Source organism: Electrophorus electricus, chromosome 10 (genome assembly GCF_041902795.1).
Source record: "Electrophorus electricus isolate QZ-2024a chromosome 10, ASM4190279v1, whole genome shotgun sequence".
NCBI lineage: Eukaryota > Metazoa > Chordata > Actinopteri > Gymnotiformes > Gymnotidae > Electrophorus > Electrophorus electricus.
Genome location: NC_137506.1, coordinates 18,983,999 through 19,009,192, shown reverse-complemented (window position 1 = coordinate 19,009,192; position 25,194 = coordinate 18,983,999). Strand labels below are relative to the sequence as shown.

Sequence of the window (25,194 nt, the reverse complement as noted above, 5' to 3'; positions counted from 1 at the left end):
ACTTTGCACCTGGACTTAGTGGATACCTAATTATTTATAGGTGAACAATTTTGGACTGCACCCCATCTGGCGCCATGCAGTTTGCCAGGCACCCTCTACTGGTTCAGGCTGATTCCGGAGACTACTGTTGAAGGGTTGGAGGATTCTTAGCACATGCTATGCATGTCAGTTTGTGGTCTCTAACCATATATTTACAAGGTGTTTGTTAGTGCATGGTATCTATTTGAGATTTGTGCACTGAGGTACATGCTGATCAGTGGATGGGTGTGCCTTTTTATGCTCAGAATTGTAGGTATCATGTGTAAGCAGTTGTCATTCAGGCTGGAGTCCCACAGGTGTGAGTCAATGTTACCCAAGGAGCAGCCTGGGGTGGAGTTCACTCCTTTATGCTGGCTTCAGCAGCATGAACTGTCTGGCTCATACTAAGAGTTTCTGAGCAAGATTAACTTTACTGTGAACAGTGTGATTTATGGGTATCATGGGAAATGGCCTTGTACCCTATAAATGGATATCTGGCTATCCTTATGAGCTAAAGATGATGACTGTTTTGGTAAAGCTTGTTACCAAGGTCTGTATTCTGTCAACCCACCTATTTGATTGCTGTCAACAAGATTACATCGGCCGAGGCTAGGATGTAATGTTGTAGATGGAGACACGAGACAAAACCGGCCCATTATTGGCAATTTGGGCATAGACCTGGCATGTTTTGCACTGCATTAATCTGGTTCAGAGACTACCATCAGGGTTATTTGGGAAATCCCATATAGCCATTCTCTCCAGAGCTGGAAAAGTGCCAGAAAAAACAGAAAACTAGTATGGTCCACACAAATGCACATGTACACATATGCACTCATACGCACGCACACACACACACACACACACACACATACACACACACACACACATACACACACACAGACAAAAAAAAACAAAAAAACAACGCTGTTTGGTATTTTAGTTAAACGTGATCAGAAAGAGCGAACCGCTGACTCAGCCTTGTTCCAGACATTACCCCCTTGCACTAATGGAGCAGTACCAGACCCTTTCCCCTCTACCCTCACTGCATGCACAGACTCTGATGTGAAGTTTATTAGACATAATTTAACTCTGGAGGACTCCGGTCTGGTGCAGTGTGGAAGACATCTGACAGGTACTCTTCCATGCTCGGAACAACTCTCTTTCTCCCACTTCTTATAACAGAGAACTTACATTTTTTGTTCCTCTACTTGAGGTTCTCTATTATATGAGTGAAAACATGGAAGAACATCCTGTAGCACATGATTTTGGATGTGACCACAATGAGCTGCAAGGAGAAGGACAAAAGCCTTTCTTTCGTACAATGCAATTTCCACAAAGCGTCCTCAGTGGATGCTTGCTGGTCAGGTGTGTGGCTCTGGATCAGAGTTGGAGGTAAAACGTACTCCAGCACAAGCTGACTTCTGAGGTCAGGATAACAAAAGCAGATGGGATTACCTATTAATCGTCTGGCCTAGGAGTTCCATACTGCTCTCTCGACCATTCTCTCTGAATAGCTTCACACAGTCAGGACAAGGTAGAGGACCCACTTGACTGAGCCTGTGGACTTATGTTGGCTGTAGAGTGATAACAGTGATACAACATGGCTGTACAGTGATACAACTCCAGTAATACAACTTTTCATAAAAAAGATGTATTCATGATAGCAAACACACTGGCAGGCTGGTGCCATCGGATCTGAGTCCCCAGGTTCTTCCCTTAAATAGAAATAGATAGGGAGAGAAGCCAACCTGCTGTCTGTAGGCTTAGCAGATGCTGCAGACCTGTTGGGGTTGCCATTAATTGCATGTGACAAATGGTTCATTCCAAATGGGCTGCAGTGCACCCCAGGTGTCCAGTGGGCAAGGAGCTCATTGCTGTAGTCGTGGTAACACATTGTAACCACTGGGCACCTGGCAGTTGTCTTACATACAAACGGATCTTAACAAGTTCAGTATGAATAGCAGCTTATGAGAATCTTAAAGGCAGGTGTACAGCACAGGAGGTGCAAAAAGCTGTGTTCTGAACATTAAGAATCAGGTTTGTGTTACACCTGGGCTGTAACTGTGATGTCCTTCAGAATGGAAGGAAGGCCTTAGTGAGCAACCTGCACACAGCACCAGGTCAAGTTATGCATGCATATTTGTTTTTGCATATTGTTTTTGTTGTTGTTTATTCTGTGGAAATATTGGTACAATAATAAAAATGTATTAAATTTTCCTTTACTTTAAAATTAAATTTTGTATGTTTCATTTGAAAAGATCAATACTTAAAGGTCAAAACACAGGTTATTAAAGTAGGATGGGTCATTTCATTAACTGTCTTTGCCAGTTCAAGGTCATTGGATCACGGGATGAACCAAACACAGGCTAAGAGAGATGCAGGATATGTATGAAACCAAATGCTGTCCTACTTGAAGCTCCCTGATGTAATTTTCATTCACCTGGGGCAAGAAAAGTCTAGAGTGTGAAAAATGGCATCATGGGAAATTGTGTACTTATGTATAAAACATCATCTCGAGCCTTGGAAGCCCTTTTAGTGATCACACTGCACCAGCTGAACGTTTAAAAACTATAACTAGAACTATAATATGCACTAAGCTGTGACTGCTCATTAGCGCCATCTGCTGGAACTAATTTTTGGGGCTGCTTTAATTCTGCCTTTATGGAACCTGCAGTATTTTCTTCAGTGCTGCAGTTATTGCATTAAACCTCTTACTGGTCATCTTTGCATCATGCTCTGCCTATCTGAGGGCTTGTAATCTGACCTCAATGACCAACAGCTGGTACCAGATTTAGTAGACTGTATATATGTTCCACAGCCAGAGAAGCCTTAACCTGCAATCTGCTTCATAGCTTTTATGAATATAGTTATGAATATGGTTACCATTATTCATTACTTATGTGGGAGTTCTGGAAAGCACTGTGACAAAACAGAGGATTAGTTCAGCCTTTAAATCCAACCTTATAATACCTAATGCAACTGCTGATAATCGCAGAACGGATTAGGACTAACTAAGAAGAATGAGCTGCTGAATACTTCTACCTTGCTGACCTGCCATTCTGTTTGTTACATAGTTTGTCATGAATTTCTGGAAATATGTAATCCCCTGTAATTAGCAAAAATATGACTTTGTCTGTCACGGTGTTAGTCACAAATGAAATGAAATGAATTATTTTCTGAAATTCAGTAGTAAAACATACCATGACCAATGAATTATTTGCAAAATTGACTCTGGATAAATCTTCATTCAGCTCGGATTCATTCAGTTTGGAATATAATCATAAAATGAACTGTTTTGAGGACCTTTATCATGATCCCATAATTCAGATTCATTCAAGATGCAAATAATTTGCCTCATCTGCTTCACTGAAAGTTTCATGGTAAATGTAGGAGTAGGATTCCAGCCCTGTCCTTGCTCTCACATTTCTCTGAACTAGTCCACACTGCCTGCAGCATGCAGTGTAGTTTGGACTGTGCGGTGTTCTGTGTGCTAACACATATCTATTACATAATGCATGTTCCTACAGATTTTTGTGTGTTTGGTATGCTTCCCCTTAAAACATCTAGTGCCTTAAGCTTGTGAGAGCAGTCTCATCTTAACTATTGGAGCAGCAATTAGCAGAATGAGATAGCTAAGTGTGGCTGTCACCAAATGCCTGCGATACGAGGCTGCTTTTAGGGGTCAGAGTCAGAGATCCTTGGCACCTAATGGCTCTCCCACAGAGTGTGCTTACTGCACTGCAAAAATTAATGAGCCAGCCACAGGAGAACCCACACTTTGTCTTTCAACACCCACATTAGATTTAATCCTGTTACTAAAAGCCTTTAAACATTAGGAGCCTGCCACATTCCAGTGGATACTCTTGACCTGTTAACGTTTCCTTCTTTAAGCATTAACAATAGACCCATACATAATTATAGAGAGATGTGGCAAGGTGGGCAAATCAGCCCTATCAAAACAAGAAAATAAATAATTCTTCCCTATACAAAAATTCAATATTCAATAGTAGCCACATGCAATGAATCCAATTTCAAACAGTTTAAACTATTGTGTAACCTGAAAGACCATGGACCACTCTGTGCATCTCTCAAAGCACTTGCAAAATGTACTAATAGTTTATAGTTCATCAGTCATTTCTCATCTACTGCCACACAGCATTGTTAACATTATTCAGCTACAGCTTGACGAGTAAATTAAAGAAAAACATTTGTATTAAATGTTAATAAATTTATTATGCATCGAAAAATGTTATTTGATAAGACAAATTTCCGATCATTATTCCTTTAGGATGTCAATGCTCAGAGCATTTCAGACAGCAGAAAGGTACAGCCAGGGTGTGAGTTACAGGCTGTCACAGGCGTTAAGGCAACTGAAAAGAAGAGCATGATGTGGTGGGAGTGGGCATGATTGATTGTGTGGTGATGTACGCGCCTGGGTGTGCTTGACAGCTGAAAGTTCTGTGGTAGAGAATTCTGGAAAAAGTGAATGGAGTGAGTGAGAATGTGAGTGAGCAAGAGAAAGCTGCAGATGTTAGGTACTGATAGAAGAGGAGAGGGGTAGGTGACAGTAATGGGGGGGGGGGTCATTCGGCTGTGAAGGACTCCTTCCATAGCCTCAGAAAAAACATGGAAGGGTGGGGTGAGAAAGAAGAAGAGGATAAAATCATGAGTAAAACTGGTCTTCAAATACCACAGGTGTAGAGTAAAATCAGTGAGTCTCTTTCAATATACCAACACACCTCCACATACTGATACACTTACATTTATAAAGGCTCATGACTAGAATTTTTATAGATATTATTCGGCATGGTGTATTCATCAAAGTTTTACCACATAGCATGTCAAAAAGGCACCACACATCCCTTTTTAGCAGCTGTGAATGCAGCGGTTGAAGGACATTCTTATAAAAAATACATGGCATCGCACTAAGAACGTAACAAGCAACAAACTACTCCCACTGACTGGAACCTTGCAGTGCAGTATCTGAGTAGTTGTCACATGAGGGATGAGGAGATCTGGAATGGACCCAATGTGTTGAGCTGGATTGGAGCAGCTTCATACATGCACAACGGGACTGCAGCCCACCGCCATGATTTGCTCCCATGCCAGTGTTTGAGTGAAGGGACAATACTCATAACTGAATGCTGATCTGAGATTGCAGTGTTAATCTGCGCCCTGTAGGCCTGTTGGCTAGCCATCTGCTGGTGGTGATCGAGTGAGACGAAATGCTTACCCCTCCTGGTAAGGCCCTCCATGTCCCTGCCGAATGCTAATCAGCCAGCATAGAGCTATCGGTGTAACCTTGGATGACTCTCCTTTGTGACCCTCTTCAGACATGTTGCTGTGACTACAAAAGATAGACATGCTAACATACTAATTAGTAAAATCATGAATTCTGGGTCACATTAGATGAAAGGTAGTAGAGCTGAGAAAATACATTTACTACATTTATAAATGTACATACTAGAAATACATTTATGAAGAAAAATAATTTGTAAAATATTCATACAGCACTACCTTCACCTTTGAATAAGTGTGGCAACGAGCAACTTCAATTCAGAAGATTAATTTACTGCAGCTCAAAAATGAATGGCCCATCTCACCAAAACTACCCAAACAAATGCTTGGTTTGCTTTGCATTATCCAAAAAAAATATGCCCAGGCATACTTCATGGCATGCTCTGAAAACAGAATACAAAAAGCAACACGGGCTGGGTTCAAAGAGAAATACTGTGTGCTGCCATGATTTATGATTTATGCACTTTTTTTTGTGCTGTTTTAAACTTTACCAGTGCCGCTCCCCATTAGTTCCTCTGTCCCTAGGAGCTGAGAAACAAACCCGGCTGGTGCCACGCGCCATGCCTGAACCGGCTGGATGTTCACTGGTGCAGCAGTATATTGCTTTGCAATTGCAAGTAAAAACCACAGTTACTGGAGTGCCAAAGGTTCCAAAATATCCTACTTTTTTTATTTGTTTTTCTCAGTCAGTTCTGCACTCTTGAATAACAATGTGCTAGAGCAACTTTAAGTGAATGCTGTCGAAATGTAGGAAGATAAGCAACCACATTTTCCCTGTGCAAATTAGTTGGACTATCACAATAATATTCTCGACGTCTTGAACGTGCTGTTTATATTAGTTCCATGAGTGTGTGAGTGTGCTCTGCATTGCCTGGATGACGGAGGGATGACATTGTTTAAAATGGTTTGAAGTAACTTATTTCTTCAAAGGGATTTCAGGTTATCTGACTCACTGATTCCCGTGGTACTTGATGGATTCTAGGAGGTATGCAAATGATGTTTATGTAGCAGTCAACTTCTACTATATGTTGGTCCACCGAAACACTTCAACATCCAATTTACACACATGTTCTCCTGCAGTAGGTATTTATCATTGTGTTAAGTATGCTAGCGGTGCAAAGGATTATGCGGTTTGCCCTAACAGTTGCCACATATTTATGGCTGTTGTTGCAAGGCATTTGATTGCAGCAATTGAATAATATTATCCCTACAAAACATCCCTGCCAACCACTCCCTACAGCATATTGGATGATTGTGTTATTGAATTGCTTGAGCAAGGTGTGCTTGTTGATTACAGTTTTAGTGCTGAAAGACTGTGGTGCAGAAGTTCTCTTCTGTAGCCCTAGAGGGCTGTGACTCATCTGACATGCAAAAGATTGCGTTTTAAAATGGGCCAAGAGGTAAAATGTACCCTAAGATCAGTTCGCATCTTTGGTCATGCACAATACGCTGTGCACAGACGGCATGTTTTGCAGTGTTAGAAGAGTACTTTTTCTATCATATAAATATGGGGAAGGTGAGAAAGCCAAGGAATAGCAAATAATTTGAGAGACTTTGTGTGTGCATGTGGTCTTGTGGATTTGTCTGTGTGTGTGTGTGTGTGTGTGTGTGTGTGTATGTGTGTGTGTGTGTGTGTGTGTGTGTGTGTGTGTGTGTGTGTGTGTGTGTGTGTGTGTGTGTGTGTGTGTGTGAAAGCAAAAGATAGAGAGAGATAGAGACAGAAAAAAAGAGAGAGAGAATAGTGTTAGGAGTGAAGAGAGCTGCTGCAGCCCTGTGAATAGGTAGACGGTAATAAAGGGCCAGGCAGCTGGAGATCAGGTAAAGTGGAAGCTAGCGGAGGTGGGACTTGCTTTTCTAATGAGGTCTCAGTAGGAGTGCTCTGTAGGGTGATCTACCAGCCATGCCGGAGCATGAGCACCTCACTTTCATTCCGGGGCCTATGCTGCATGTAGTCCAGGTTGACTAAGGGAGCAATACATGAATTCATCATATAGACTAATTTTACTGTGGACCTCTCAAGCTTTTATTACAGTGAGAAACCAAGGCTAACACTTGAATTCATACTGAATATGTCATTATTGTTAAGACTTTCAAGGAAGGAAAATTATGGCGGTCCATCTAGCAACTCTCCAAATGAATTGTCATAGAGAACATATGGTTCATGACATGATAACATTTGAAGTATTTTGTGCTGAGATGTAGTAGTAATTTAATAAATTGAGCTTTAAAATCGATAGGATCCAGTTGTGAAACAGTAATGACAGTGCAACAGACTTATATAAAGTAGTACTATTTCCTTTTTCAAGTATTTCCCAACCTGCAGCACTAAAAAACATTTAGGTGCAAATTAACACAAATGCTTTATTCTTTCTGAAAGAATGTGTCACAGCGTCCTAGTTACATTTTTATACTTGAAAAAAAGAGACCGAAGAGACATTTAGGACAAATAAGGATGAGAGAGACAGACAGAGTACCATTGTATGTGACAGAGAAAGAGAGATAAATGGAGAAACTTATTAATAATAGTCAATAAGACAATGTAATGTTTTTTTGTTTTTTTGTTTTTTCACCAGAAAGGTGTGGTAGATTTTTACAGAGCAACAATATTACATACAGAAACAGACGTTCTACCAGATGGGGCCCTTATCATGACCCATTTTATGTGGACAACTGGCATCTTTTCTCAAATCCAGTACACCCAATGCACAGGGTCCCATTTATGTACTGAAATATTTCAGAGCTCCACACAAAGGTATAACCGATACCTTGTAGTAGAGTTTTATACAGTAATGATTTTGTAATCTTGCTCTTGCTAGTATTCTTTAACATGTGAACTGATGAGGCAGGATGCAAGTGTGAATCCATTTTATTGGGATCCATTGAAAGGATAGCCAGGACAAAAAAAAAAAAGACAAAAAGACCAAAAAAACAAAACAAAACAAGAACCAAAGCTAAAAACTAACAAACGACTTTACCAGAGGGGGAGCATGGAGGAAACAAAACTGAAGCATAAGAAAATGCAATGTAGGGCATAATCCAAGAAACAAATAGATACACCAGTGAACAATAAACACTACGCATACAATACAAGACAAATGACAAACACAAGGGTTTACATACACAGAACGCTAACCAAAGACGTCTGGAGCAGATCATACATGGGCTGGGTAACAGAGGTCTAAAGGCTCTGCCATTTCTGCAGCACAATAATGCAATTCATGTGTTGTTCACATGATTAGTTGCTTTGCATATATTTGGCATGAGTTTATTCCTTTCATATGAATTATTTTGCTGGTATCCCTTTAGGGTATCATTTTATGGTATTTATGCATGCAAATTATTCAGTGATTATTAGAATTTTATTTAGACAATTTATTAATTTAGACTATTTATTAACTCCCACATGCCATGGATTAGTTAATCACTCGCTCCTCCGCATGACACTGAAATTTAGTCCTGCACCACAAGATATTGTTGTGGGTTCCACAGACATCTACCTTGTAGCATAGGTACAAGGTAATGTCTTCTCCATGTAAAACTAAGCAGGGCACTTTTCTGTCCAGAATGCCAAGAGATTTACTACTGGACCAGTAGGAAGTGTCCTCTTTGAGCTGATAGAGAATTATGGGAATCTTGTTTTGCACGTGTTTTAGAATAGGCAGGAAAATACCATTTATTTTCTGCTTTTTCTGCTTTGTAAGCTGCACTTCAAGTATTGCTTTGTGCTTTGTGCTATCAAAAGAATCGTTTCTTTAAGTGATGAACATGCATAGTTTTAAATTGGGACAGGAAAAATACTGAGTTAAGATTGTAGACATAGCAATTTTCCTGACAAATATTGTCAATCTGTGACTCCTGGGGAAACATCAGAAGTGCAACACAAAGAGAGCCCTTATTAAACATTACTCTTAAGAGGCATCGCTGCAAATAACAAATGCTTGCATTCAGTAAGAACCATTCAACCACGGCTATCTTGTTTGGAGAAATTTAAGAGAAACCTATATCCTTTTAAACAGGGATAAATGAAATAATGCCTGATCCACAAGATGTATATTTTTATCCTCAGCGAATGAAACGTTAAGAAAAGCAAATGAAACGTTAAGAAAAGCAGAACATCAAACATATATGGATTAAAGCAAGTGGACTGATTGTCAACTGGACTATTTTTTGTATATTTACCTATTTTGTAGAGATCATAAGAGTATGCACTATTAGAGAGTTGTGCTAAGTGCTTTAGGCCATTGGAGGTACAGCATTCTCTGAACCTAACAAAAGTAGAAACGTCATGGTGCACAAATTACACCATTAAAGATTTCTGTTTTCAGCTTGACATCATGGCAACCTGGTGTGCTGTGCCCTTTTCATAATTATGTTAGGTCAAGCACTCAAAGAAATGGCAAGCAGAATCCAGATTCACTGGTACACAGTAGGGTTTATTATGGAAGGGCTTTATGCATACCTTAGGGAAGGAGAACAGGTTATTGTTCTAAATGAGGCACTGTAGTTGTAATTGTCTTAAGTTAGCTAGTAATTGCTCCCAGACAGCAATATCTTGCAGTGATCTTTAGTGAGGGCTAGAATGGACAGCTGATGGTAATATTGCTCCAGGAAGAAAAAAATACATTAAAAGCATATTATTCTTCATTCAGTTCTTGAGCACAAAGCCTTTCCATTTCGCTTGGTAGTTCACTGTAGATTATATGTTTGAGCTCAGAAACCTACTGAGTTTGAGAAGAAAATGGAACAGTGGATTTAAATGGAAGCATTTTCTAAAGTTTGTAAAGGAAGCATTTTAACAGTCTGCAAAGTTCCCTGGTTTTCATAAAGGAGGAACTTGAGGAACTTCATGGGGAAAAAAAACACAACAAAACTGATTTTCAAGGGCCTGTTAGAAGTTACTTAAATAATGACCTTTGGGTAGTTGGCTACAATTCAGTGTCCTATTTCTAAAAGAGAAAACAGGGTAAATAAATAATAAATAAAATGATGTATAATAAAAGTGTGGCTGAAGCCACAGCATAAATAATGGACTCAGCACATACTCTACAGAGTCTTGCCACAGTCATCACGCCCAACCCCCCTCCCCCTCCTCCCTCCCCCTGAACCCCAAACAGCACTTGTGTCAGGAGCAGCTTTCTTTTTTCAGCTCTTGGAGGCTCCAGAATAATTGAATTCAGAGCATAAATCAGCCTAGAAGGTGTTAGCAAGCTCCCATGTTATTTTTAACCCAAAGTTTCCCTCCTTGTTCTCTTTCATCTGTATAATTTCATGAGATTTTTCATCACGTGCCATGTAAGGTAAATTAACAGTATTGCTTAAGTCACCTTGAATGAAAGTTATATTGTAATGGATTACTGAAGAACATTATGTGTGTGTAGTGAAAAATCTCTCTAACATGATAAATAATTAGACGCACGAGATTGTTCAGGTTGTCATTGACAGGGACAGAGGAGGAAATACAGTAGATAAAGATCTGAAAATCTTGTATCAGCTCTTTAGCTACTGATCTGGAGTCTCCATATTTACAAGGAAAACACTCTGGCACTTTGAAACACTCATTATTATCAACATACAATACTTATGGCCTCCACAAGGGGTTTAACGCATTAAAATCCACCATTAGACAATCAAAAGGGTCTTGTGGCACAGGGTATGCAGCCTGAACATCTTGGATTCCTTTCCCTATATTGTTTAAGAACACAAATTGTGGTCCCACCTATGCCTCAGTTTGGACAGAAAATGGAAAGTGGTCCTAGGCAGGGCAGGCCTACCATCAATGGTCACCCAGAGCCCCCAGCATGGGTTTTATACCCAGTGTGCTTTCCATGCCTGTACATCCTTGACATCAGGTTCCACTTGTAAATTGAAAACATCATTACAAGGTCAAACACAATGGCAGTGTTGTGCTTAACCTTAGTCATTTGCAGTAGAGGACAGATAGGGGTGGGAAGGGTGGTATTTTTAGCAGCAGTGTCAGCCTGTGCATTGAGTGAGATGGGATCCTGTAAGCTAGTGTGTACTTGGCATTTGCAAACTGTAATCTTTAATAAAATGACATCCAACAGCTTCTGGATCAGTGTGGAGTGGGCATGGACTAGACATCAGATATCTCCTCTTTTTCCTAAAGACACTGTGGTCATGAATGTTGCCCAACACATATCTGGAGTCTATAGGTGCACCTACTATTTTTAGGTAGATGAAAACTGCAGGAGCTTGTGCCGAAAGAGTGTTGAGCAAACAAGCAGTTGCCACAGTGTCATGACTGGTGCACTGTATATGAAATGCTAATTTTGTGTGAATTTGGATATCTCTGAGATGATCCATCTACATAAAAATGAAATTTTCGCAGCGGTTTCTTTAATGTCAGCCCTCAGTTTAGACCTAATCACCTGTCTCTAGGGGATATGACACAGCCTAAATACTTAATCCACTGAGAAACCAAGCCATTCATGCAATGACACTTTATGACCATTATGTGCTAAATAGAGCAATTACAGCATGTCTTCCTCTCAGTGCCCACTTGAGAATGAACATAGGAGCGAAGAATTTCCATAAGAGATAAGGTCACTTTTATGCTTAGGGGAAATCCTTCTAAATTATTTGCTAATGCTTCAGAAAAAAAACTGCTAGTGATTCTACTCAGCCCTATGTATAAAAATCCCTTGTCCACCTTTTTTTTCCTGAAAATGAAAGCAAATGCTGAGAGTCAGTGTGTACAGGAATGCTAATAAATGAATTTGCTAAATCAATAACCAAAAACCAAGAAGTATCAAGTGAAAGAGAGTATTCATTAATCTAAAGTATTAGGCTAACCTAAAATATAAAATTTCCAGGCCCCAGATTACTCCAAGCCCCGGTGCGTTTCAAGTTCATGTTTTGGCTTTCTGACAATTGCTATTTTATTAAGAGTAAACCTATGGACAGATGCAAGAGAAATTTCACCCCCTCACAATGGCTCCCATTCTAAAATTTGGACTCTGACCATAATCTCCAACCTTTCCCTGCTCCTCATGTTTTAGCAATTGAATCATGAGGTCTAGAGAAAGAAATACCATAAAACAATAATTGCTGTTGGGTCAAAAGAGTCCCTAGGCAACAAAAAGTTTCAGACTTACACATGTAAGAGAGATACAGAATTTCTAGTTCAGGGACAGGGAGCCAGGCTTCTTCAAATATTTTATCTGGGCCTGAGAGTGAGTACAAGGCAGGACAATGTGACAGTGCAGAAAGACAGGTGTATCCTAGCCTACTGCAGTATAACTCCTTAATACCTGACACAGAAGCTCCTCTAGCAAATCCCATAAATAATCACAGTCACCAATGTCAACTGGATAAATCCCACCACTGGGTTGGTAAAACCTTCAGTATCTTCATTTATCTACAATTTCATTTTCAAGATTAAATCTTTAGCTAGCAAAATCACAGAGCAGCATGTAGATACTAAGAATTGGCGTTTTGTTGTAAAATGATTTACAGTAATTTCAAATGGTTCATATACTAATTCTCTACTGGGGATAATTTTTGTTTTATTCCTTTCAACTTTATCTGAGTTCATATCTTATATTTTCTTCCATTAGTTGTCTACACCTCATCAAAATATCTACGCTAAGTGTTCCCTCTGTGATGCGGAGGTTAAGCAGGATGCTGGGACGAGTCGCAGAAACAATAACACGTTTATTTTGCACATATAACATACACGATGTAGCACGCAGGCTAATTGGGTGAAATACCGACAACATCCACGATAAGACAAGAGACTTATATACATGCATGATAATGACATAAACAATGATCAGGTGAGAAACACAAGAGGACATGACTATGCAGAGGAACACACACACATACACGGAGATGGGGGGAGGGGGGGTAGGGTACCGTGACACCGTCCAATTAATTAATCCCACAGTTTAACTTGGTTAATTACACTTAAATCATTACCCCACTTCTGACACATATCTCTGACTGACCCTGAGGCCTTTGTTAAAATAAATTGTTTGTTCCACATGCTCCCCAAAAGAAAATTGAAAGAGAGACATCTTTATAACCAAAGGTTCGACTAAATGGGACTACATACCATTACAGATTACATACTCCACCCCCCCATTTATTTATTTATTAATCTACCTAGACACATTCAAATAATCACCCTTAAACAATTACCATTGAAATATCTATTTTCCTAATATCTAATATTCAAATATCCCTTTATATAGTCTACTGTTTATCCATTTCAACCCATCTGTTTACTCTGGTTCAATATTATTTTCCATGCGTGGTGAGCACCTCCTGTGGACCCCAAACAAGTATGGACCCCTTTTGGACCCTCCAGAGTCAAGCCACATGTTGCACAAGCCTGGCCCCAACCACAAAAAGCTTTCAGTCTTTCAAGACGTGTGAACAATGCCAGTCTCAAAGCTGGGTCTTGAATGGTATATCTGGCTGATGGGGGCACGTGGCACACTTGGGTGGACTCACATATAGAATTTGTAGACTGAAATTGCCCAGACTCATGTCTCGTGGTGATGGACATGGTAATCCTGTTCGTGGACGCCAGTTTGTGGTTGAAATTCTCTCCAAAATGACAAATATTAGAGGAAAGAGATTCTTTATAGTGAAGCCAAATTACCTTTATTTCTCATCAATACTTGAAGAAAAACTATGGTAATTGTGGAATTTATTCAATATGTAAATGAGTAGAGGAAAATTATGATGAAAAATAAAAAACGGAACATAGTCTAGTCAACCAAATCTTAGTGTATTTTCTATTTATGTCAACATAAAGCAGCTATATCTAGCTGTGTACTTGTACCTGGTAAACTTTCCCTCATTTTGTTTAGTGTCAGTGCATGACTGACACTAAGGAGTGTGGGTAGCTGTTGTGGTGAATTAAATGAATCTACATCCATATGAAGACATCTACAGTGGGTTTTTAGGCCTGATTTTAGGCCTGATATTTTAGGCCTGAAATTGTAAAGACATAATTCTAATGAGTTAGAGAATGAAAGTAGAGGAGACCATGGCATGCAATGAAAATAGGGAACTGGCAATTATTTTTTATGCAAATTTTTTTTTTGGTTCCCTGAGTATTGTTAAAAAAACAAACATATTTGTTTAATCTCACCTTGCTAGCTTTTGAAGCAGCTTTAGCAGCCGTGTGTTGCTAATTGCCTCTCAAGCATGTTTTGCAGAGCAGGACAAGGCTGCGATATGAGTAAATATGCAGCGTATCCGGGACAAGCTTTGTGGGCTGGACACAGGGTGCTTTAGACACATGGCAAAACCAATTACAGGTATAATGGGATTAGCTGCCACTGTGACGCTTTCCAGTCGAACCAAGTGTTTTTTCCTCTGTCTTTGCATCTCTCTCTCCTTCCTGTCTCTCTGTCCTCTCTCTTTCTCCTCTCTCACTCTATAAACACAGACACAGACAGATACACACACACACTCAGGCACACAAGCACCCATCCAGGTGCACTTGTGCAACACAACATTTGGTGGCTGTTTCTCTGACTCCTGGCATATCTTCTGGTGTCTCCTCCTCTGTCCCTGTCTCTGCCTCTGTCCTTTACTCATCTCACAGGTGAGTGATGGGTGTGGATGTATACCTAGCCATGTCCAGTGACAGTTTAATAATGTCATTCATGTTTCATCCCACTTATCTGCAAGGCCCGTGCTGTCTGGTCCTTTCAACACACATAATATTTACACACTTCGGTGGCCTGCCAGGGAGCCCTGATATCCAGACCTTATGCTCCTGGGTTGGCATGTTCATCAGAAGTGGCTAGTGAAAGGAAAGGAGGGGGTGGGAACAAACCTCCCATCCTGAGCACTGAAATGCAGATTGTGGCAAAGGAGCTTTACAAGTTATAGCAATGGCTGCCTTTTACCAGTTTGTAAGGGAAAGGCTAGGAACCGTCTTTGGACAGACTGGGCTTATTGAAGGGTTTTTCTGAATAACACCAAGGTCACAACCCAGATGAATGGACATTTAGCTTTTAATCTGCTGAGGCTTCTATGGCTGGTCACAGTTTCATGTCAGTTTTTTTTCCCCCCTGTCTCTCTCTCTTTTTAATTGACTTTGGGATTTGGGGGCATGATCTTAAATTAAAAAGCCATGATGTTCATTTTCAAAAAAATCAGAGAAATGTTTGGAACCTCATACTCATAGCATTTTTTTCTTCTTTTCTTTCTTTTAAACCCTTTAGCTATTTCCTACTGTGGCATGTTTTTTTGTTTTTTTTGTGATGGCCCACCTCTCATAGCCTGGCATTTGTCCCTTCTGCTGCACATGACCTTTAATGGAGCACTGACAATCACCTCAGTGTGCTCACAGGCGAATGCTAAGTGACTAAGTGAGCACTGAGATTGCACATCGACTTACATGTTGCATAGCAACACGGTCCTCAGTCCTTGAGGGGCACCCTGGGGTTTCCCCCTCTCCTGCTAAGGGATCATGGTCCTGTGGTGTTCATGTGGAGCCCAGGTGGACAACACATAGCATGGCAGAGGTCCAACCTGACACCCAATAGCAGAACTAAGCTTTTGCCCGCTAACCACTGCTTTCTGGCAGCATCCACAGAGGGATTTGTTATTGTTTGTTTTTTTCCTTATTTGATGACTGAAATTTTACTACCTGTGGTAAATTGCTGGTCTCCCCACATAAATCAAATACCTTTCCAATTAGGAAGAGTCCCTCCTCATTTGCCTTTGATCTTCTTCCAGTGACAGAAAATGTTGATAAAAACAAAACAAAACAAAACAAAACGTAATCCTCAGTGGAGTTGCTAATGTGGTATACTCTTGCTTTTTTTTCTTTCATTTCTTTGAGGTTGTTTGTATATTTGTTTTGTTTTTCTTTCATCCCTTATAAGAAAGAGCCAAGGACCTAATGCTGTTTTCTTCTCTGGTGGTAGTAATTTGCTTGAATCAAGAGGCATGGGACAGAGCTACAAACAATTGTTATTAGTGCATTACAATGTTCTTAAGTTATAAATGTTCTCTCTCTCTCTCTCTCTCTCTCTCTCTCTCTCTCATACACATACGCACACACACACATGCACTGTAATGTTGAGCTGTAAGGAGGCGGACGCATGTGCAGAGAAGAGCGAGATTTATTCATGGAAAATTCAAAATCAGAGTCACTGTCGTAGTCCAGGGTCATAGCGCCAACACAGAGAGCACAGGGATACATGAGTAAACAAAACAAGAGTACACGAAAGCAAACAGGGGAATCAGACTATAGCAAAAGACTAGGGAATTCTCAGGGTTAAGGCTAGGAGAACAAACAAACAAAATGATTCAAAGATACATACAACCCTCAATGAACTAAACACATTAAAAATTCAATGAACAGCCCCGATCAAGGCACACAACAGGGTTTAAATACATGAACTTCACAAAACTAGAAACAAGGGACAGGTGTAAGCAATCAAACAAGGTGAGGACAAAACGAAACTATGGAACGGAACTAAACACAAGACAGGGAAAACACGGAACATGGAAGATGGAAGGGATTGATCATGATGCACGCACGCACACACACACACACACACACACACACACACACACACACACACACACACATACACATACACACACACCACAGTTATGTGCACTACCTTGTAATTACACCATAAACTGTAACCAAACAAACCCATCTAACCCACTACATCCATTAACTGCTGTGTCCAATTTTTGTTCTTCATTCTCCAGCCCTTCATCAGCAGTGGTTCCACTTCTGTATCAGTATTTTAGGCGTTGGACCCGTCCCAACCCAGCACTGAGAGACACCTGTGAAAAGCCCACTACCACTGCTGCCACCACCTTTAGATTCAACATTGTTTTTATTTGTTTGTTTGTTTTTTCTGAACCAGCAAACCCTTGAAATTTCATTTGGCAACATATAGTAATAATGGGTACAATGTTGTAAATTTCACCAAAAATTAATCAACCAGGAGCTATAATCTACATCTTCGAAAACTTTTCCTTTTTTTTCCTTGGCTTAAGTTAAATGATTAAAATGATCGTGTGTAGTGTAGTGATGCGTTACAGCTGAACTATAACTAAATCAGTTCCTGAATCACTAAATATGTCATGTTGTGTGCCCACTGAGTAAAAAGTCCCTCTGTCACACATAATCGTACAATATGTTCTCTTTCATTTGGAGAATTAGCTTTCTCTTGAATCATCTTTTTGAAGTGCTGCTGAATCTTATCAACATATTTGCCAAGACTATGAGTACCTGTTAGTTGTTATTTGACAATCAATGGACAATTTAATCCTATAATCTCAAGGCCTTATTTCCTGCCTATTTCCACTTACCTCAGTGTCCCCATCAGTCTCACCTGCTTTTGCATAGCTGTCATCTACAATCTCAAGAGTTCCATCCCGTCATCGAAAACAATGCTTCAGTACATTTGGAGTGGGAAATGTTCTGTTTACATGTAAAGAAATTTCTTTTAATTATTTCCCTCTAGTCCTGTTGACAGTTTGTTGTGGTGGAATGCTGATTTAGGATTAGTTTGTGCTGTGCAATGCAAGGGCTTGACAGCAGATTTGGATGGCTAGGGAAAAGCAATCCCTTAACTTGAAATAATTACACATGCTTAACAACCACCCTTAACAGTTCTAAAGTCTGTGCATATGTCCTTAAGTCAGGGAAAAATATCTCAGATTTTTGTTTTAACGCTGTAACACATTTTCATAGCTGATAAGATCATAACAGTAGTTTTCCTCATATGAGCAGTTAGCATGTAAATCATGCACAAGGACCTAGAGGAAGAATTTAACAGTTGCATGAACACTGTTCTTGTAAGAGAACTAGTTGCTGCCGAACCATCAGCTGCTCCCATGGGAACAAGGATGCAGTGTAACATGAGACAGAGGCCCCACTGCGTGTTAGGTGGTTTCATGGTTTTAACACACAGTAATTTGGTTATCCATCTGTTGGTATATTGAAATTCAGCCTATAACAAACTGAAATTGATTTACATTCATATTCAACTGCACAAGTGGGTGTTTTGCCAGTTTTTGTTATTTTGTTCATGTTTTTGTTCATTTTTTGTTTTGTTTCAAGTTTGGTTTATTCGTTTATTCATTTATTGTTTGTTTGTTTGGTTTGTTTGTTTGGTTTATTTTGTCTGTTGTGACACCCCTGACTCAAGGCATGCCATGTCATGAAGGACTTTATACTATAAAATTGAGCAAGGCCTTGCTGACTGACTGGGTTTCAGAGCAGTCATTTTGGAGGTAGACTTATCATTACTTGCACAGCTGGCTATGAAGGTATGGTTCAGTGCCCTAATGCATCTGTTATTGCTAATTTTGAGGGGAGAACCAAATGTGATGCTGTAAAATCATTAATGAAGTCACCACTGCGTGAAAGTGCTTGCCATGTGCACATCACCAGTGCCAGTCATAGAAAGAACGATAAGCCCAACGCTAAAAATCCGTGATTATCCTCTGGCCAGTTGGCAACCTGTTTGCACATTTCTTCTTTTTGGCTGTGGTTGAACGTGATTAGACTTCATAACAGGAGCTTCCATGTTGCCGGCAGACTGGAAATCAAACCTGCAAAGTGCTGGTGAAACTGAAATGCATGACAAGAAGCTCTGCTTGAATTTGTACAGGAGATTTAAGAGTAAGGCATTCCTTTATAATTACTTTCAGCTTTATAAAAATCTCTATTCATTTTTAAAATGTATTTCTTATGTCTTGTGTTTATTTACTTAATTTGGAAGTGATCTATGGAATGATACTGATATTGTTAGATATTAGTATATATTAAGAATGAAGAATTGCATGCATTTTAAAGTCATATTTGTTGTCAATTGTTTGGCTTGTGCATAATTGCAAAAATATATAATAAAAATACATGCCAACATTAGGAGTGATAAGATCATTTCAAACCTAGAATTAGCACAACTGTAACATGTTGTTTTCCTTTATGGTGGTTTAAGATATTAAACGTGCCCTAGTAGCATTTTAAGGCATTTAATGTGCCCTAGAATGTACAGTATGTATTACGTACTTTTAAATTGTTCTCTGATATCTAATTAGAAGGTATGTGACTTTGGTCAGGGAAAACAAATGCCCAGGTGAGGTTTGGCTCACACAATCAACAGGTCAAAATCAGTCTCTAGCTAACTGGGAAAGGTGAACTATGGAGCATTTATGTAACGTAGGATCATATAGGTTTGCTTCGGATGATATTTCAGTTCTCAAACAAAACTGATTAACAGATTGACTACATGTCCAAAACATTAGCTAGAATAAGCGAGCTATAGAGTGATCTCTCTGAACTAGCTAGTTAGCTTCTGTGTTAACCTATGTCTTGTTGATGAACTATAACATTTGAAATTTGGGTTATATGACAGAGATTGACAAAGATTCAGTTTATATTATAGCTAGATTTATACAATGTAGGATTTGAATGGGAGTCAGACAATAAAATTAACCTCTGTGGTTATATAAACAAAATTTAAGGGTGTAAATATTAAGATGGAACAGCTACATATCTGTCTAGGGTTTTTGGAATTGGTCCATTTTATGACCCTGTCGTTTTTATGTGGGATTTACATTTGAATAAGATAAAGTTCAAGATTCATGGTATGTCAGTTCCATGTAGCTCTCTTTTTTTAATTATGCCAAGGTAAATACAGCTTTCCATTCCATTTCCATTCTACGTCCTGCAATAAATTCTGAGTTCACGTATTTGACAGTGGCTTGCTTGATACTAAAGCGAACATGTTATTACTTTTTTGGTGTGTAATCTTGTTACACTTTAAGAATCCTCTCCCTGATCACTAAACAGTCTTTAGCTTTGTGTTTCTCAGTGGAGATAAATAAAGGTGTGAATGAATAGGGCAAAGAAGCATACTATGCACTGATAGCTGTGACATTAGTAATCAAGCACGAATCCAAATAAACCATGGCCCATCTGTAACACCCAATAGCCAATTGATGTGGCATCAAATAAATTGGCCTCAGATAGCCATTCTCTATGCTCAGGAATTGAGTGGAATTATTTTTAATGATCAAGTGCCAACATGAAAGCATACAGGCAGGAAGGCAAGCCCTAACCCAGACTGCAGGAATAACTATGGAAGATATAATGAGAATGGTAATGAAAAATGGTATCAGCAGCGCTGCTTATTTGTCGTATTAATAAAACTTGCATAAGAGACTTTTATTCTGAGTTAGAGGAAGTCTCATGGGAAACATGATTAATTCGATCAAAACATTTAATTGAGGTGCTACAGAAAACCACAGATGCTTATCCTGGTGTAAGGAAGAGAGGATGAGAAGGCGTTTTCTTTCTTTTATCTTTCTCTGTTTTTCATTATAATTGTCTAAAAATGAATTAGTTCAGAAAATGAATACAGTAATTAGTCATTTTAGCAGGTAATGTATTTGCACAGTGCCAGACAGACATGTAACACCATACAGTGTTCATTTTAACTATTGCATTAGAAGGTCACATTGTGGTTTATCAATGTAGTGTAATCATATTTATTCTATTTGACTTTAAAAATTAGATAGTCATTTGAACTTCTACCACTGGTTATATTGCATATAAGAAAGCATTTTAAACCACCCTGAATTCAGATTTAGAAGACTCTTTTTTTTCAGAAAAAGATTGGCGGTCTTGGTGGTATTTCAGAATTGCAGCTCTGTTTCTTTCTGTTTTGAAATGGTCGCCTCAGGGCTTCCTCTGTTGTATTTCCTGTGCATTCAGCCATTTCCTCTCATACTTCTCACATACAAACATAAAATCAAGGCTGGGTGTTTACTCACAGCCCCATCCAAAAAAAGAAAAAAAAAAGATTGAGGCCAAGGAAAAATCAAATAGATAAACAGATGAACCTTTGTGTAGACATAAATAGATGGTCAGTTTGTTTTATTTATTTATTTTATTTTCCTAGAATATATTTAAATGTGAACATTATTGTGATTAAGGGGTTTGTTGGATAAATGACCTTTACACCATGCATTGCCCAAAGTGGAGAAAATTATTACACTAGTATTATTAATTATTGTACCAAAGAGTAATCTTAGATCAGTGCTAAATTTATAATTATTCACCTTTGAAATTATGCACCATTCTTGCAGTTGGGAGTTGGAAGAGTTTGTTAATTTCTTTGACTGTTTTTGTTGTTGTTGTTATTGTTTTGTTTGTTTGTTTCTTCATATGTGCATGTGTGGGTGAAGATATGTGTATGTGGAAGGGTGTGCATGTCTCACTGAACTAATTTGAGGTTCATGTCTGAGGATGGTCAAATGTCATCCTAATGTTAATGCATTAAATTTTACAATAATTATACAACATATTGCTTCTTATCTTGGATATCATCAAAATAATGTGCTGAAAACCAGTGCATACTTTCATGATAAAAATTAAATTACCTCCACATGGTTATTTACATATGAGATCAGATATAGTTGTGTGCAGGACCTTTACATATGAGATCAGATATAGCTATGAGCATGACCTTTTGTCATTGCCATAACACAAAATAATTATTTTAAGCTTCTATTGAATCTACCCATCAGAAAGGGGTCACTAAAAACAGCTCTGACATCAAAAGAGTCCAGTGTTCTATGTTCTCATTGAGTGTTTAGCACATGACAGATATTTCTCTCTCTCTCTCTCTCTCTCTCTCTCTCTCTCTCTCTCTCTCTCTCTCTCTCTCTCGCACTGTCTGTCTGTCCTTTTCTCCATCTCTCTTTCTTGTATTTTGTGTTTTAGTTTTGGCACATGCTGAGGGCCAGTGCATGCATTTAGACAAGCATCAGCCTAACGATACCACTTTGTCAAGCCTCTCGGTGCTAATTCACTTTGAGTGCATCAGACATCAGTGCAAATCCGGTGCTGAGATTAGAGACCTGCTAACAAGTCTGCATTACACAGTGGTCAGGTGAACAAAGGGAGGGAAGGGGGTGGAGGATGTTCCGAGGGAGGGAGTGAGGGAGGGAGAGGGTATCGGTGGGAGGGAGGCAGTACTGAAGCAGGGAAGTAAAATTATTGGTTACTAGCCTGAAGACAAACTGAAATCTATTTAATTTGCTTAATAAAATTAGCACGAGAATTGAATACATTCTGAGAGGCTGATGTTTGTCTAAGCACACAGAAAGGCAGGTCACTGAGCAGCACTCCATCCATGTGTGGGTGTATATAGGGAGCTGTTGTAGGATAGTGCGTGTACACACCCCGCTGTAACACAGCTGGGCTCACAATGCCAGCAAGAGAGTGTCCTGCCATGGCTTCAACAGCCTGGCCACAACAGGGCATGCATGACACAGTGGGAGTGAGCGACTCGAAAATGGCAGAGGGGACAGGATTGGTGTCAGGTAGCCAAGCTTCACCTTCGACCAGCTCACCGGAGGTGGCTGAGCTCAGCCGGGGGGAGGAAAATCTCTCGGCGCCTGCCCTCACCCCACACAGCCCAATATGGGCTCTTTGCCGGCCCGGCTGCCTGCTCCTGGTGTTCATCTTGCTGGTTCTCTCTTTCCTTGGCAGCTGGGCGGTGGTACACCTCAGCCTGGGTGCCCGGGCCAAACCCTTCAGGGTATCCTCCAGCTACAACCAGCCTGGCGAGTTGGAGACTGCGACTTATGACCCTCTTTTCATCACCAACTGCACCATGGGTAAGAGAGCTGTTTAAGCTTTTTTAGCCTTTAATATGGGGTGAAATTGATGTGTTGTCCTTTGTTGCCTAAATACTCACATTTAGAAACAATATCACTGTCAGTTTCAAAGAAAGCAAAACACAGATTCTTTGGACCTGGCTCCCAGTTCTTTGATGTAGATGGTGCCCATATTGTTTTATAACTTTTTGAATGACTTTGGACTTATTTTCACATCTTCTATGTCTGTCATTAGAGTATATGTATTAAGTTGTCTATGAAATAGGAAGGAGACTTTATTGATTTCATTTGAGCCATACTGGATGGTACTGAAGTACCTGAAGTGGTTATATTATTTTGACCATAACATGAGCACGGATTGTTTGCTGAGTGGGCTAAAGCTGATAGAATATTATATGATCCACTGTGAGATTTACTGAAGTAGCCCCTCTCCCTTAAGATAGGCTTTCACCAGCCATTGTTTAGCATTAACTGGCATCTCAACTCCCAGAATCTTCTTCCTTTTTCGGAGCCCATAAGGTTCTACCAGTTTTCCTTTAGGTCAAAAACTGCAAGGACAGCCAAATAAATGAAAAAGACTACCTTCATCAATAATATCATACTGATGTTCAGTAAACAAGAAAAAAAGACCAGACATTGAGAACACACACACAAACACGCACACACAAACAAAGACAAGTCATTGAGGACACAAAAATCTAATTCAATCTGTTTCCTTGTGAACTTTTGTGCACATTCCATCTGTTTTGTGAGAGATTCAAAAAAAAATCTGGATGCAGTGAAAGCAAAACAGATCAATGTGAGATTAATATCAATTATGAGGGGTTGTTTATATTGCAAAGTTTGTGATAAAAGGCCTGTGTTTTCTGTGTCACACATTCAATGATCTGTATTACATGTATAATATATTAACCTGTTAACCAACTGAAAGCATGCATGTGTTATTTTGCAACCATAGAGTGAATTTTAGTAGTCACAGTGCAAATGATCAATAGATCACTCTAAATTAATTTCAAAGCTCCATCTATAAAAAGATGAATAAGATTTAGAGACCATTCAGTGAGATATAAGCAGCTATAGAGGAATTTGCAACAGATGTGTTTTATCAGTCTGCAAATCTATCTTTTTGGTTGCTGACTGCATATCTGAACAGGGGATTGTGGAAAAACATGTACAGGAGATATATGTAAAAAACACAGGGCCGGTGTCTGTATGGGTTGTGATGTCCCTCTGCTGTGCTGGACAGAGTATGTGCCAAGAATCCTTTCGTTCTACATACCATGGGACAAAACACGATGAATCTCATAGCCTGCAGTCACTCAGAAATTCAGGACATTTCTCTGAAGATCCCAATACTCAGCCTACAAGCATACTCAGTCATTGCCTCCACCTTCCCACCAAACTGCTGATATGGGGATATACTGGCAGGTTGCCTGAGATCCAAAAAGAGAATAGAAAGGTGACAACTTCATTTAAAAGAAGGTCAAAGTATTTTTCTAAAACCATTCTGTGACTGTGGATCATCTACATATGTTTTACAAATATGTTGCAAGGAGTATTCATTCAGTCATGCTGAGTATTTGTGGACCTTGCATTAGTTATCTGCATGAATCATAATCACATAATTAACAATTCTCATTTTTGATGATTTGTTTGACAATTGTTACTTTGTTCATACTGGAAACTGCTCCATGTAAACATACATAACTTGTACCCCCCAACCCCCCCGATGCTCTCTCTTTCTCTTCTTTGTGTCTTCCTTGTGCTTCCTAATTTAATAACTATGGGGGTAATTGTGCATGTCAGGCCACATGGAACAACACACTACTTGTCATGCAAATTCAGAGGCAGACAGATCTCTAATTGTTCCAGAGTTCTGGAGCCCAACCAGTTCCTTGTGTTTGGCCAATCAACCCCCCCCCCTCCACTAGCTCCACTCCTCAGACACAATGTACTTCCCTGAGGCATGACATGTACTGTACCTTTGTTGGTGCTGCCTGCCTGCTTGTCCTTTAGAGTTTTCCCCATGACAGATATTAGCAGATCGACACGCTTCACAGTCAGCCTTGTGTTTCTCAAGTATCTGCCATCAGAGCTTGTATTATTTACCATCCAGAAAGGTGTGCATTTGATGGGGTTTCTAAGCGTGCATGTATGTGTGTGTGTGTGTGTGTGTGTGTGTGTGTGTGTGTGTGTGTGTGTGTGTGTGTGTGTGTGTGTGTGTGTATGTGT

The 25,194-nt window shown here is 39.6% G+C and overlaps 1 protein-coding gene across 2 annotated transcripts in view; it reads left to right on the top strand.

Annotated features, from left to right (window-relative positions):
- Positions 1–25,194, top strand: part of alk (ALK receptor tyrosine kinase) — a 236,713-nt gene that overhangs the window by 166,468 nt on the left and 45,051 nt on the right. For both annotated transcript variants that reach the window (XM_081721954.1, XM_027020557.3), the window contains exon 5: positions 22,835–22,962. In XM_081721954.1, the coding sequence (XP_081578080.1) occupies positions 22,835–22,962 (128 nt within the window). The remainder of the gene's footprint in view (positions 1–22,834; positions 22,963–25,194) is intronic.